General features: G+C 48.6%; 1 protein-coding gene across 1 annotated transcript in view; it reads right to left on the bottom strand.

Moving 5' to 3' along the window:
- LOC120394383 (deleted in malignant brain tumors 1 protein-like) overlaps positions 1-14,761 on the bottom strand; it is a gene marked incomplete at its 3' end in the record, with an annotated part of 99,292 nt that overhangs the window by 20,610 nt on the left and 63,921 nt on the right. Inside the window, exons 11-12 of the mRNA XM_039518615.1 lie at positions 11,372-11,396; positions 3-317 (exon numbers count right to left, since the gene is read on the bottom strand). Of these exons, the coding sequence (XP_039374549.1) occupies positions 3-317; positions 11,372-11,396 (340 nt within the window). The remainder of the gene's footprint in view (positions 1-2; positions 318-11,371; positions 11,397-14,761) is intronic.

Genomic DNA, 14,761 nt, shown 5'->3' with positions numbered 1-14,761 from the left:
ACGTGAGCATCTGACACCAGCATCATTTGTGTGTGAGCATCTCTGATTCACTTGTGATTTCCTGGGACAGGAGAACAGGAGAGACTCATTCCCAACACACTGGAATTCTTCAGTCAAGATCTCGCCTTGTCCTTCTCCAAAATGACCTTCTTCTGGGATAGATACAGCTATTCCACACTGTAGTTCATTACAGATAACATTGGCAATTTTGAGATCAAAGTGTGCATCACAGACTGTGGTCGACGTGTTTCCATGTATTATCTCCACACGTCCTGAGCAGGCACTGTCTCCTCCAACCAGCTGGGGCTTAATATGTCCTAGAAAGTCAATGAAGGCTGAAAATTATAAAAGGGGCTTTGGGAGTTGGGGTGCTCCACTGGTATAAAACATTTTCTAAAATCTCATTCTGGGTCAGTGGCAAAGTGAATGCAGCAATAGAAATAAAAAGGCAATATATTACAAAAATGGAAAAAGTGGGAATTAGAGGAAATCACTATACATTAGAAGTTATGGTATGAAGAAACTGACAAGGGAAGCTAAAGACATCAGGATAAAATCTGTGACAGGGAGGGCTATCAAAAATAAGTCATTTTTAAAGTATATTAGGAACAAACTAACAAACAAATCCTAACAATGCTGTGGGGCCATTAGAAATGGACATGGTAAAATTGTTAATAATGAGGTAGAAATGGCAGAGGTGTTCAATACACATTTCTGGTTTTGGACAGCAGCAGGATGTCTATTCATATCCTGTAAAGAAGATGAATCACTCTCCAATCTATTGGTACCTAGGGAGCATGTTAAATAGCATTTATCAGGGATCAAAAAAAAGTTTACATCAGAAGGCCTGAATAGCTGATAAAACCACAGAACAATAGAAATGTAGGGTTGGAAGAAACCTCAAGGGATCATCTAGTCCATTTCCTCCCATCAAGGGAGGTTTAACTATACCTAGGCCGCCCCGGCATATGTTTGTCTAACTTGTTCTGCAAAGTCACCAATGATGGGGATTACACAACCTCCCAACGTACCCTGTTCCAGTACTTAATTATCGGTATAGTTAGAAAGTTTTTCCTAATATCTAATCTGAATCTCATTTCCTGCACTCTAAGATGATTATGTCTAGTCCTACCCTTGGTGGATATGGACAACAATTGACGAACAATCTTTCAATTATTTGAAGACTGTTATCAGTTCACTCCTCAGTCTTCTATTCTCTAAACTAAAAATGTCCAATTCTTTCAACATTTCCTCATAGATCATGTTTTCTAAACCTCTTACTCTGTTTGTTGCTCTCCTCTGGACATTCTCCAATTTGTCCTTATCTTTCTTAAACAGTGATGAGCAAAACTGGACACAGGACTCCAGCTGAGGCCACACCAGTGCTAAGTAGAGTGGGACAATTACCTCCTGTGTCTTACATATGACATTCTTGTTAATACAATTCAGAATGACATTTCCCTTTTCCACAACAGCATCACAATTTTTCAGGTTGTGATCCAATGTAACTGTGAGATCATTTTCTGCAGAACTGCTGCCTACTCAGTTATTCCTTATTTTGTTTTTTTTTTGCATTTGATTTTTCCTTTGTAAATCTAATGATTTGCACTTATCTTTACTGAATTTCAATTTACTGATTTCAGACTAATTCTCCAGTTTTAGTTTTAGATTTAGTTGGGGATTGGTTTTGCTTTGAGCAGAGGGTTGGACTAGATGACCTCCTGAGGTCCCTTCCAACCCTGATATTCTATGAATCTATGATTCTCTGATTTTGAATTTTAACTCTGCCTTCCAAAGAGCTTGCGACCCCTCTCAACTTCATGTCATCCACAAATTGTGTAAGTGTATCTCTACTCCATCATCCAAGTCATTTACGAAAATATTGAATAGTACTGGACCCAAGTCAGTGTTATTTTTTATTTATCCATAGGAACACAGCAATCACAGAGAAAAGGGATAAAGCGACTGAAGGCCTACAGCCTATGTCTTACCTAAAGTTCAGCTTTTCCCTCAAAACCTGGGCTGACTCAGCTTATCCCAGGAACCCCTGCTTCGGGGGATTGTGTTTCAGTCTCCTTCCCTGCAGACCCTGCCTCACTCCCTCTGTTCATCAGGGCTCCCCTGTTAACAATTCCCAAGCTCTCTGTTTAAGATTTCCCACCTGAGGGGCCCATCCCAAGGAATGGGGCTTGTGCTCAGCTTGTCCAGATGCAAAAGTCCAAAAGCCCTGACACCTGTTTTGTCAGTTACATACCAGTAACTGGGTTCTATGGAACCACTGTCTGCCGTCCTGGGACATGTGGGGAGCTCAAACGGGGGTTGCCCTTTGAGCCCTGGTAGGAAATGTGAAAATAGCAGTAAAAGGGACTGAGGTGCACATAATATTCACAGAAATACAGATATAGCCCATGTTCTTTGCAGGGTTATAGTAGATATAGAACTGAACATGAGCTCCCAGTGTGATGCTGCTGCAGAAATGGTGAAGGTGATCCTTGGATGTATAAACAGGGGAGCAATGAGCACAGCTGGCTGAAATGCAGGATTTCCAGTTTACAGGAAATTTCACTATTTTAAAATGTCTTGTGAATTGGAAATCCGGCTAAAATTTTGTTTTGGAAACTCCAGTCCATGGTGTATCCAACATGAAATTTGCTTCTAGGAACCCCAACAGATGTGGAGTGACACTGACTCCTTGTCAGGTTCACCACTGTTAGTATCAGGACAATCATGTCAATTTCTCACATCCACTGCTGGGGCTCTGGGGCAGCCTCATCATGTGGCCTGCCCTGGACTGGGGACCCCCCGGCTCCCAGACTCCTTGGCCAGCTGGTAGCCTAAATAGGCAAATAGCCCAGTCCGGGGCATTCTGCGAGGCAGGGCTGCCCCAGAGCCACAGACCCTGGGGCACCAGAACCCATCCCAGGACTTCCAGGATCCCTGATGCAGACCCTGGAGCTGAGCCTTGATTAGAGCTGGGGCTCCCAGGGCTTTCGGGTTCCTATCCCATGGCAGAGAGCCTGAAAGCATTGTCAGGGCTGCCCTGGAAGTACAGACCCTAGAAAGACTAGGGTCTCAAATTCTGGGAAAATCTGTATGGTGGGGCTGCCCCAAAGCTGCAGATTCTAGAAGACTGGGGTACCCAGCCCTGGGACAATCTGCATGGCAGGACTAATAGGAGCCACCAGTGAACCTGGCAGGGAACCATGGACATTTCTACCAGATCCTGCTTGTGGTTTTCAGAAAGTTCTTTGAACTTGATTCACTATCATGACAAATATTGAATTCAACAACCTGGCATTTTCCATTTAAACTCTGGTTTGCCAAATAATTTCCAACCAGCTCTAGTAGGATGTTGACTTTTCCTGTGTGTACAGCACTGGGGAGACAAATACTGCATCTGCTTTTAGCATCCACATTGTAAGAAGGATGTTAAAAAATGGGAAAGGGCATAGAGAAGATCCACAATAATGATTCCAGGGCTTGAAAATGTGCCCTGCAGTGAGAGATTTAAGGAGGTCAATCTGTTTAGCTTGTCAAAAAGATGACCTAGATGTGTCTTGATCGCAGTGTATAAATACCTTCCCATGGACAAAACACTGCATACTAAAGGCCTCTTAATCGAGTGGAGAAAATCATAACAAGAACCAATGGATGGAAGTTAAAGCCAGATAAGTTCCTATTAGAGGTAAGGCAGACATTTTTCACAGCGATACTGATTAAACATTGGAACAAACTACCAAGGGAAGCAGAAGATTCTCCACTTCCTGAAGTATTCAGAACAAAATTGAATGCCTTTCTGGAAGATACACTTTAGCCAAACACAAGTTGAGATGAAGTACAGAAGTAATTGGTTTAAATTCTTTAGTCTTTGTTACCCAGGAGGTCAGACTAGATCTAAAGCTCCCTTCTGGCCCCAAAATCTATATAGCTCTGAATAAAAAAGAAAGTTAAAATTTGCAAAGAGAAGCATTCAAACATTCAGAACGCCAGACTTGTACCTGCCTGTGAAACCTTCATTAGTCCCTTTGTGACTATGGGTGCAGGTTCATTGTCCAGAACATGAACCTGGCAAAAGCATGGTTGGTTTTGAAAAAACACAAACACTCATGAGAAGTGCTAGGCACTGGCACGTGCATAAACACATTCCAGAAGGGTAATACCAGAGCACCTTGATACAGGGTTATGGTGTAAACACACTTCCCAATGATGATACAGGGACACACTAACCCCTCCTAATGGTAAGGTCAGGATGACAAGGTGATGGATAAAGATGTTTTGATCCAACCAAAATGTACCAGGTAAAGGGTGGTAATTAACCACATCTGAGGGGCAAGACATAACTGGTTTCTATAAGAGTATAAAAGACAAGTCGCAGAGGGAGTCTTCTTCTGGCCTCGGAGTGGGGAGGTGGGGGCAGAAAGTCTCACCACTCACTGAGCCAAGTCCATTGTAAGAGGCATAGAGGTGCCAGTGTAACTGTAGACACTGAGCCGGGGAGCTAGTACCATGCTTTGTCAGCAATAAACCCGAACGAGCGCCTTCACCACTGAATCAAGTCTGTGGTCTTCTTGGGCAGTGTGATTGAGGCCTGCTGCGTCAGCTATCTGCACAGAGCTGAAAACACACACAGAGAGAAAACACACACAGCCAACAGCTGACAACACCTGGGAGGTAGAGAAGTGTAATTATCTCCATTTTAAACATGGGGAACTAAAGCCCAGAGACACTATGGCCAAAATTATCAAAAGCATCCACTGATTTTAGGTGCCCAACTTGAGATACCCACGTCCTGGCTTTTGAGAGTACTTAGGCTTGTGCAGCACAACTCCTACTGACTTCAGTTTAGAGCTGTGAGTGCTCATCACTTCTGCAAATCAAACACTCACAGTCTCAAGGGGGCCACCCATAAAATGAGGAACACACAATTAATGACCACCTGTGAAACATCTGGTTTCAGTGACTTGCCAAGCATCACATAGGAACTCTGTGGCAGAGGCAGGAATAGACCCTAATTCGCCAGGGACCCTAATTCCCAACTGCCTTAACAAGAGACCCTCCTTTCTCTTTCTGCAATTCCCAGCCTCATACACTGCACACTTCACAATTCCTGCAACAAATGAGGCAGGGATCCTACAGACAACCACCTCCTTCACTCCACAGCCCTGATTCAGAGCACTGTCAATTCCATGTGCTGCATGAAGCAGGGGTCCTGTGGAGAAAATAGCAAGTTATCATGTAATGAAAGTTTGAATCTTAATGCATATGTAAAGACAGTCCAAAATAGAGTTGCAAAGACACTTTAATTCTGTCATTTCCTTATTTTTTCATGGTTCAACTTTGCAAACTTAATGTTCCTTAAAAGTAAAGTTTTGTGAATAATTTCCTACGTTTTTAAAAAAGCAAACTGAAAAAATAGATGTTCCAGAATGAGGAATCATGTTGCCACCCCCATGGGTCATCAGCAGCTTTTCAGCCTTTAGATTCACCACACTAACCTCTGCCACTGGAGCTAATGGAGTAACTGACAGCAGTAGTAGGTTGTCATCCTCTTTGTGGACCAGCACTAGAAGAGGATCAGAAGATTTGGCTGGAGGTTTTGACAGATATTTGCTGACAGCAGGGGAATGGCAAAACTCAGGGATACTGGGTTCCATTCCAGGCTCTAGAGAGATGTGTGTTCTAGCCAGGGCCGCCCAGAGGATTCTGGGGCCCTGGGGTCTTCAGCGGCGGGGGGGCGATGTCTGCTTCGGTGGTAATTCAGCGGCGAGGGGTCCTTCCGCTCTGGGACCAGCCGCCGAAGTGCCCCGAAGACCCACAGCAGGGGCCTCCCGCTGCCGAATTACCCCCGAAGCGGGACCCGCCGCTGAAGCGCAGCTGGGTCTTCGTGGCACTTCGGCGGCGGGTCCTGGAATGGAAGGACCCCCCGCTGCCGAATTACCACCAAAAACCCGGCTGCGGTCCCGCTTCGGCAGTAATTCGGTAGTGGGGGGTCCTTCCGCCCTGGAGTGGAAGGACCCCCCGCCGGTGAAGACTGGGAGAGGAAGAAGCTCCGGGGGCCCTGAAAAACTCTCATGGGGGCCCCTGCAGGGCCCCGGAGCCTGGGGCAAATTGCCCCACTTGCCCCCCCTCTGGGCGGCCCTGGTTCTAGCAGTCACAGACCCTTCTTCCCGTGTTCCTCCTTCAGCCCCCTCCCCTCCGACCTGTCCCTGTCCCAGTCCTGTCTCTTCCCTATTCCTTGCTCTACATTCCAGTCCCATTCTCCTTGTCTACCGATTTCCAGTCTCCACTCCTCAAGCTTCTCATCCCCAGACCTAGTCTCCTTGCCAAGCCAGTCCTAGACTTCACCTCTCGCTTCCCCAGCCAAGTGCTAGTTTCCCTGCTTGTTCTCTGTGGTGCCCCTCCCCTCCTGGGCCCTTGTCTGATCTGTTTCTCACTCCCACACTTGTTCTGGGTTCTCCTGTCTGCCCCAACCCCCAGTTTCCCTCCCTGGATGCCTCATCCAATCTCAAGGCTTCTCTACATGAACACTTAGTTCGTGGCTAAATTTTACCCGCACTAGGCTGCACAGTGAGTTTCTGTGTGGAACCTGCTGCTGCGCACTAACATTCCCCTAGTGCTTTGAAATGGGACTAGATCTGTTCCCTAGGGAGCTGTTAGGGCTTGTCTTCCCTCCCGCGCTGTATCAGTGCCAGTGCATCGATGCGGTGGTGCTGATTTAGCACGTCTGATGAAGATGCATTACATGGATGAAAGAACATTTTAAATCGACGTAACTTACATTCCGGGAGTCACACCCTGAGTGACATAATTTACATCAACTTAAGCGGTAGTGTAGACAAGGCCTTGGAGCATGGCAGCACAGTCCACACAGACACTGGGTGACTGTCAGGACAGTGCAAGGTAGATTTACATCCCAGCTTTCCACACGCTAAATGTTCGTGTGGATCTGCTCTCAGTCTCCCTGATCCCACCCTGGCTGCTTATTCCAGTCTCATCGCCCAGTTAGTCTTAGACTCCCCCGACACCCTGGTTCCTCACCCACCTCCAGTTCCTCCCCACTGGTTCCCAGTCCCACACTCCTCACCCAGTCAGTCCCAGTCTCCCCAGCTCCCAATCTCCTCGCTCAGCAAGTCACAGTCTCTCCTCACCCACTCCCTGTCCTGATCGCCCTGCTTAGCCAGTCCTAGTCTCTTTCCCTCTCCTCTGAGTCCCATTCTCCTTGCCCAGCCAGTCCCCATCTCCCGCTTTCTCTCCCAGTCCCAGTTTCTCTCCATCCACCAGCCTCCAGGCTCAGAATATTCCCCCTGCATCCTTATCCTCATCTACTTTCCCCTCTCACCCTGTGTTCAATTCCAGTAGCTTCCTCCCCACACTGCCTCGGTCCAATAGGTGGAAACAGTCTCCCTCATCTCAGTTCTAGTGTCTGTTGCCTTGCTGGCCCATAGCAGCCAGGAGCAAAATTTCAGCATAATTTTATTGGTACACATCTTGCCACTGCTGCAACCCATCTTTGGGGACCGTCACCTTGTTGTGATGAAGTGGCTTGTGTGCTCCAATGATCCTCAGAGCTATGCTGTTGGGAGCTTCATTTTTCTTCACATTTGCTATAATGAGAAGATTCCGGAAGACTTGAGAAATGCCAACATTGTTACCATCTTTACAAAAGGCAATAAGTTGGAGTGTGGAAATTATTGTGGCATTGCCTTGCTGTCTACAGCAGGGGAAACTCTCGCCTGTATCCTCTTAAACCGATTACTTCCCATTGCTGAGGAAATATTGCCAGAATCTCAGTGGTTTTAGACCATCTTGAGAGACAACCAACATGATCTTCGTTGCCCACCAAATCCAGAAAAAGCCTCAGGAGCAAAATCAGGACCTGTACATGGCCTTCATTGATTTGACAAAGGCCTTTGACTCTGTCAATCACGAAGCCCTGTGGAAGGTGCTGCCCAGATTTGGCTGCCCTCCAAAATTTATTCAGTGCAGAAAGGAGGGGCGGCTTATTAATCTTTGACATTTCCGTTTTAAGTCTAAGGTCCTCAGGGTGTCCATTACTGACCTTCAGTACGCTGATGACTGTGTCATTGTCACACACACTGAGAATGACCTTCAGTCCACACTGCATTTTTTTGCACAAGCTGGCTCTGAACCTCTATCCAGGGAAGACAGGGATTAGTGACAAGAATGAACATAACTCTAAGGGCCATGAAAAGACTCATCCTCCTCTCCAACCATGTGGAACTACCCTGCCAGCACAGCAGGGGTTAAAGGAGCCTTTGGGCCCAGCTAGCCCCACCCTGCTGTACCTGCAGCCAATGCCAGGCCTGGGTGGGAGAAAAGGAGAGAGCCTGGCTCAGCTGAGGGCTGACTGGTGAAGAGGTAGGAGCTATCCGCCTCCCTACCTGAGGGGAAAGGTCACTAGCCTGCCAGCCGAGGCAGCCACCAGTGAGTAAGCGCTGTCTCCCCAGCCAAGGGGGACTGTGGAGGAGACTAGGAGCCTCCGGCAACTGAGGTAACTGGGTCCCAAAAGCCCAGAGATATTGTGGGGTTCAGTCTCACCAAATTTATGGCTGCCCCACCTGAAGGAGGCTGGGACGAAAGGGCAAAAAAAAAAAAAAAAAGGGAAGAAGGAAGATCCAGGGAACTACAGGCCAGTCAGTCTCACCTCAGTCCCTGGAAAAAATCATGGAACAGGTCCTCAAGGAATCAATTCTGAACCACTTAAAGGAGGGGAAAGTGATCAGGAACAGTCAGCATGGATTCACCAAGGGCAAGTCATGCCTGACTAATCTAATTGCCTTCTATGATGAAATAACCGGCTCTGTGAATGAGGGGAAAGCAGTGGATGTGCTATTTCTGGACTTTAGCAAAGCTTTGGATACAGTCTCCCACAGTATTCTTGCCAGCAAGTTAAAGAAGTCTGGGCTGGATGAATGGACGGTAAGGTGGATAGAAAACTGGCTAGATGGTCGGGCTCAATGGGTAGTGATCAATGGTTCCATGTCTAGTTGGCAGCCGGTATCAAGTGGAGTGCCCCAAGGGTCAGTGCTGGGGCTGGTTTTATTCAATATCTTCATTAATGGTCTGGAGGATGGTGTGGACTGCACCCTTAGCAAGTTTGCAGATGACACTAAACTGGGAGGACTGGTTGATACGCTGGAGGGTAGGGATAGGATACAGAGGGACCGAGACAAATTAGAGGATTGGGCCAAAAGAAATATGATGAGGTTCAACAAGGACAAGTGCAGAGTCCTGCACTTAGGACGGAAGAGTCCCATGCACTGCTACAGACTAGGGACCGAATGGCTGGGCAGCAGTTCTGCAGAAAAGGACCTAGGGGTTACGGTGGACGAAAAGCTGAATATGAGTCAACAATGTGCCCTTGTTGCCAAGAAGGCTAATGGCATTTTGGGTTGTATAAGTAGGGGCATTTCCAGTAGATCGAGGGATGTGATCATTCCCCTCTACTCAGCACTGGTGAGGTCTCATCTGGAGTACTGTGTCCAGTTTTGGGCCCCACACTACAAGAAGGATGTGGATAAATTGGAGAGAGTCCAGCGGAGGGCAACAAAAATGATGAGGGGGCTGGAGCACATGACTTATGAGGCAAGGCTGAGGGAACTGGGATTGTTTAGTCTGCAGAAGAGAAGAATGAGGGGGGATTTGATAGCTGCTTTCAACTACCTGAAAGGGGGTTCCAAAGAGGATGGATCTTGACTGTTCTCAGTGGTAGAAGATGACAGAACAAGGAGTAATGGTCTCAAGTTGCAGAGGGGGAGGTTTAGGTTGGATATTAGGAAAAACTTTTTCACTAGTAGGGTGGTGAAGAACTGGAATGGGTTACCTAGGGAGGTGGTGGAATCTCCTTCCTTAGAGGTCTTTAAGGTCAGGCTTGACAAAGCCCTGGCTGGGATGATTTAGTTGGGTTTGGTCCTGCTTTGAGCAGGGGGTTGGACTAAATGACCTCCTGAGGTCCCTTCCAACCCTGAGATTCTCTGATTCTATGATTCATCCAAGATCCACAAGAGGGCGCTGTGGGGTACAAGCCACCCAGCGAACGGAACTAGAGGGGCCAGGCCCGAAACAAAAGGAACAGTGGTAAGAAGTAGCCCAGGGCAGGGGATTTAGACTCCCTGCTGGGGGGCCTCCCCTATTCAGGGGGAGATGCAGGCAGGACCCCGAGCTGGGAACTGGTAGAGAGCGAGGGCCTGGGTTCCCTACTCCACTGCCTAAAAGACTGAGGCAAATTGACCTTGAAAACAAGGGGCTGGAGGTCAGGGGAACCAATCACTAGGCAGCCCAGCCCTTCAAGCGCCCTGTTACAAACCCAAACGTCATTGCCACTGCAAATGTGCAGCTCCAGCTGAGATGCAGGCCCAGTTTTACAGAAAGTTGCACAGAAGGGACTTTTGCTCTGATACCCCTTTGTTTGTGTGCAGCTCCCTCCTCCTGGTGAGGCTCAGAGGAGAGGAACTCCCTGCTGTGCACTTGCTAGGTGTGCAGCACAAGGCATTGCAGTTGTTCTTACCAGGTTAGGGAATTTACAGTGGCAAAGGTCGATCTGTTTTCTGCAGAGTTTCAAAGTCCTGACAATGAAGCTCATTTTTGTAAAGTTCCTGCCGGGCCCACCTTTTTATTTTGTAACAATACTAGAAAATTGCAGATAGAAGCATGGTCTGAATGAGTTCTCCCCTGACAGCTAGCTGGGAATGGGAAACACTTCAAGAGCAAACTGTATTTACATGAACACCCCTCCTCTGCCTAGATATCCAGCAGATAGAGCGGGATGTAAATTACTGGGGTGTAAATTTACCTCACACTAGCCTGCTGCACACTGAGTGTCTGTGTGGACCCTGCTGCTGGACACTAACGTTTCCCTAGTGCTGTGAAACAGGAGTAAATCAAAGCACACTAGGGAACTGTTAGTGACCGCCAGCATGGACCACATGGACACTCGGTGCCTGGCAGGACAGTGCAGGGTAGATTTGCACCCCAGCTTGCCACATGTTCATGTAGATCTGCTCTCAGTCTCCCCCACTCCACCCTGACTGCTTATTCCAGTCTTGTTGCCCAGTTAGTTTTAGACTCTCCCCACACTCTGGTCCCTGATCTGGTCAGTCTGTCCTCACCCACCCCCAGTTCCACCCCATTGGCTCCCAGTCCCAGACTCCTTGTCCAGTCAGTCCCAGTCTCCCCCAGCTCCCAATCTCCTTGCTCAGCAAGTCACAGTCTCTGTCCCCCAACTCTTGTTCTATTTACTTAGCCAAACCAATAATAGTCTCCTCCCGTTCCTCCTCTCAGACCCAGTCTCCTTGCCCAGCCAGTTCCCATCTCCCCCTTTCTCTCCCAGTCCCAGTTTCTCGCTTCCCACCAGTATCCAGTCTCGGAATGTCCGTCTGTCCCCCGGCCACCCCACAGGCTCCTTGTCTCAATCTACTCTCCTCCTCTCATCCCGATCTGATTCTTGTCCCTTCTACAATCAATTCAGGTGGTTTCCTTTCTGCACTGCCTGGGCCCAATAGGGGAAGACAGTCTCCCTGGGACAGAGTGCCGGGGGTGAACAGATTAGCCTGCACTCGGATTGTGATGCTGGCAGACTGGGTGCCAGCTCATGCCAAAGCCCCAGGTCTCATTGAAGGCTTACAAATGCACATCCTGGCTAATTCACATGTGTATTAGTATTGGTCATTGTGATTATTAAATGTGTAAATGTATAAGAGTGTTTAATCTTCAAGAAAACTAACAGGATGTTATTTGCATTGTTCTCACTTATCTGCATCCCGTTATAATGCAATAGCAATCATTTACAGTAACTAAATAACCCATCAAATGAGAAAGAAGCCTTGTGGAATGCAAATAAAGAACGTTCACAAGCAAGTGGGTCATTGTGTGTGATGATTGGAAGCAAACACTCTAAATGCATTCCTCACTCTCTGTCATCAAAGGAAGAGTCCGTGTGGGTAATGACCCTCTCAGTTTGTTTTCTGTGAGAAGAAGCTGTAAGTAAGTCTGGATTCAGGGAAAGATCCTTCATCTCTTGACTGTCTGAATTCTAACAGAGTGGAATAAGTGAACGAAAAGATGGAGCTCCCCAGAGTTATTCTGGGTAGTCCTGACAGACTTTTTGGAAACTGGCAGATGACTACATCTCTGCTACAATTTTGAATTATAGACAGTGGCCACTGGGAGCAGTGGGTGGCCGTGCAAATGTAAACAAACTGTCTGGCGGCCTGGCAGCTGATTACTCTGACGGGCCACATGCGGCCTGCAGGCTGCAGGTTGCCAATCACTGGTCTAAGGGCACTGTCTGTGAATCATGGTAAGACTGTTATAGTAATCCAGGCACAGGTGCCAGCTTCCAATTGTCCCAGGGGGTGCTCAACTCCTGCTCCGCCCCCAGTCCCGTCCCCACCCCACCCCTTCCCCAATGCCCCGTCTCTTTCTATCCTTCCTCCGAAATCAGGACCTGAGGGGAAATCTTTCTTCCCCTCAGGTCCTGAGGTGAGGGCCAAAAAACACAGAGGATACTGTGCACAGACTGTTGCATGGGAACTGTAGTGCTACTGGTGGAGGGAACTCAAAATCAGTGGCACAGTGAATGCACAACTAGTGTAGTCTAGGCTGCATCTGTTGTTGCTAGAGTATTTACATCGGAGAGGGCCAGTCCGTTTTGTGTAGAATTTCAAAGTCCTGGAAATTAAGCTCATTTTAATAAAAGTCCTGCCCGTCATCTTTATTTTTTAACAATGCTAGGAAATTGCATTTCATGCCCTGCCCTTCACCTCCCCCATGTTAAGAGGATGTTGAGATTTTGCATAGAAACACTCACAATCCAGAGAGGGTTAAGATTAAACACTTACGTTTAGCTCCCATTGCCAGGGGAGCTGCTAAAACATTAGAAATTCCAAGAAAAATATTCTACTCTTCCTTGTACTGTTTGCATAGGAATTTATTACTCCTACTAACTGTTAAAAAGAGAAGAGTTAAAAATAAAACTTATAATGGACCCGTAGTTATAACGTTAATTATGGAGTCCCAGGAAATTCCTCCATAATATGATATCCTTGTGCCGGGTAAGGCTGAGATATTCTTTTGGCTGAGCCCTCTATGCTACACCAGATCTAAAGGGTATCAGGGAGTCAGGATGATCAACCCATTGCCTGGTCACCCTATGAGGATGGGAAAGGGGCTCCATAAACACCCTTCCCTCTGTGTATCTTCCAAGCTACTCTGGCTGGGTGCCTGAGTCTGGATTTTAACCTAAGGGTAAACACTTCAGATGTGCCTCAGTGACTTAGGAGCCTACGTGTCATTTTCAAAAGTGACTCAGGGCCAGAATTTAAAGGACATTCAGGCACCTAGGAGTGAAGACAGGCAACTACTGGGACTTTCCAAATCTCCTGGGAGTTCAGCACCAGGCACATTTGAAAATCCCACTGAGCACCTATCTGCATTTATAGACACCTACATATCTTTTAAAACCTGGCCCTTGGGCACTTAGGAGCCAAAGTCTCATTGAAAGTCAAAGCAAATTGGGCACTGAACTCCGATCAGCCTCTTTGGTAATCCCAATGTAAATTCATATACAATTTTTTGAACAGAAGTTAATGGTTATAAACAACCAGACACATTATTTGCAAACAGGCAAATTCACTAATTCAATGATTTTCATTAAATGTTTCTATGACCATGACTAAGTTTCCCAAATATTTTCCCTCAAAAGTGGCAACTGGGAGCCTCAGGCCCACAGCACCAGCATCACTACTGCCCTGACGAACAACTGCATCAACAAGAAATCTTCCACCCTGCAGAGCAGGGCCGGCTCTAGGCACCAGCGCTCAAAGCATGTGCTTGAGGTGGCACTTTCCAAGGGGTGGCATTCCAGCCCCCTTCCCCTTTTTTCTCTTGTGGAGCAAAAAGCTGGGAGCCGGCCCTGAACCAAGATGTTCCCTGTCAGCTGAGGCTTTCAGGCTGAGCTGGAACTGGCACTGCAGTTCTGGTTTCAGTCGCTAGATGGTGCTCACGGCAGCCTGAGTCGCACAGGCTGGACCGCGGTTCAGGCTGCCCTGCCGCTGGGGAGCCCGAGCACCATCCCCCGGAGCCGGGACCGGGCTGGGGTGGTGAGAGGGGCTGAGCTCCGGGGGATGCTGCTCATTGCCTGGGTGTCAGTAGCTGGGGGGGGGGAAGTGGGGCCCGGGATGCAGGGGGGGAGGAGGGGCCCTGCTGCCACCACCCCTGCCGCTCTGGGTCTCCCCAGGGCAGGGCGGCATTTCCCCGCCCGAGTTGGCTGTGCAGGGCGCCGCCGGGCTGGGCAGGGGGCGCAGATCCCGGCTCGCGCGCTGACAGGGCGAGTGGCTGGGCAGCCCGAGCTGCCAGGGAGCTGCCACCACCCCCTTCTGCCCCCGGACCCAGCTCGCCGCGCACCTCCCCCTCCTCAGCCCCTGCTGCCAGCCCTGGGCGGGGAGATGCAGAGCCCGGCTCCGAGCGGGGCAGCGGGGGATACTGCCCCCCGGGGAACCCATGCGGCTTGGGCACCTGGGGTGAGTGTCCGTCCTCTCGGCTCTGCCTGCACGGGGCTGGGGAAGCAGCTGTCAGCACCTGCCCCTCTCAGCCCTTGCAACCCCCATCAAGCTCCTCAGCTTCTTCACTTGTACCTCCCCACATTGCTCCTTCCCCTTGTACCTTCCCCCAGCCCTCTCCTCCCGCAACTCCTCCCTTCCCCTGCACCTCTTCTCTTGCAACCCTCCTGATACCTCCCTCT

Source organism: Mauremys reevesii, unplaced genomic scaffold (assembly GCF_016161935.1).
Source record: "Mauremys reevesii isolate NIE-2019 unplaced genomic scaffold, ASM1616193v1 Contig53, whole genome shotgun sequence".
In the NCBI taxonomy this organism is placed as follows: Eukaryota; Metazoa; Chordata; order Testudines; family Geoemydidae; genus Mauremys; species Mauremys reevesii.
Note: the sequence above shows the minus strand (reverse complement) of the source record. Positions and strands in the feature narration are given on the sequence as shown.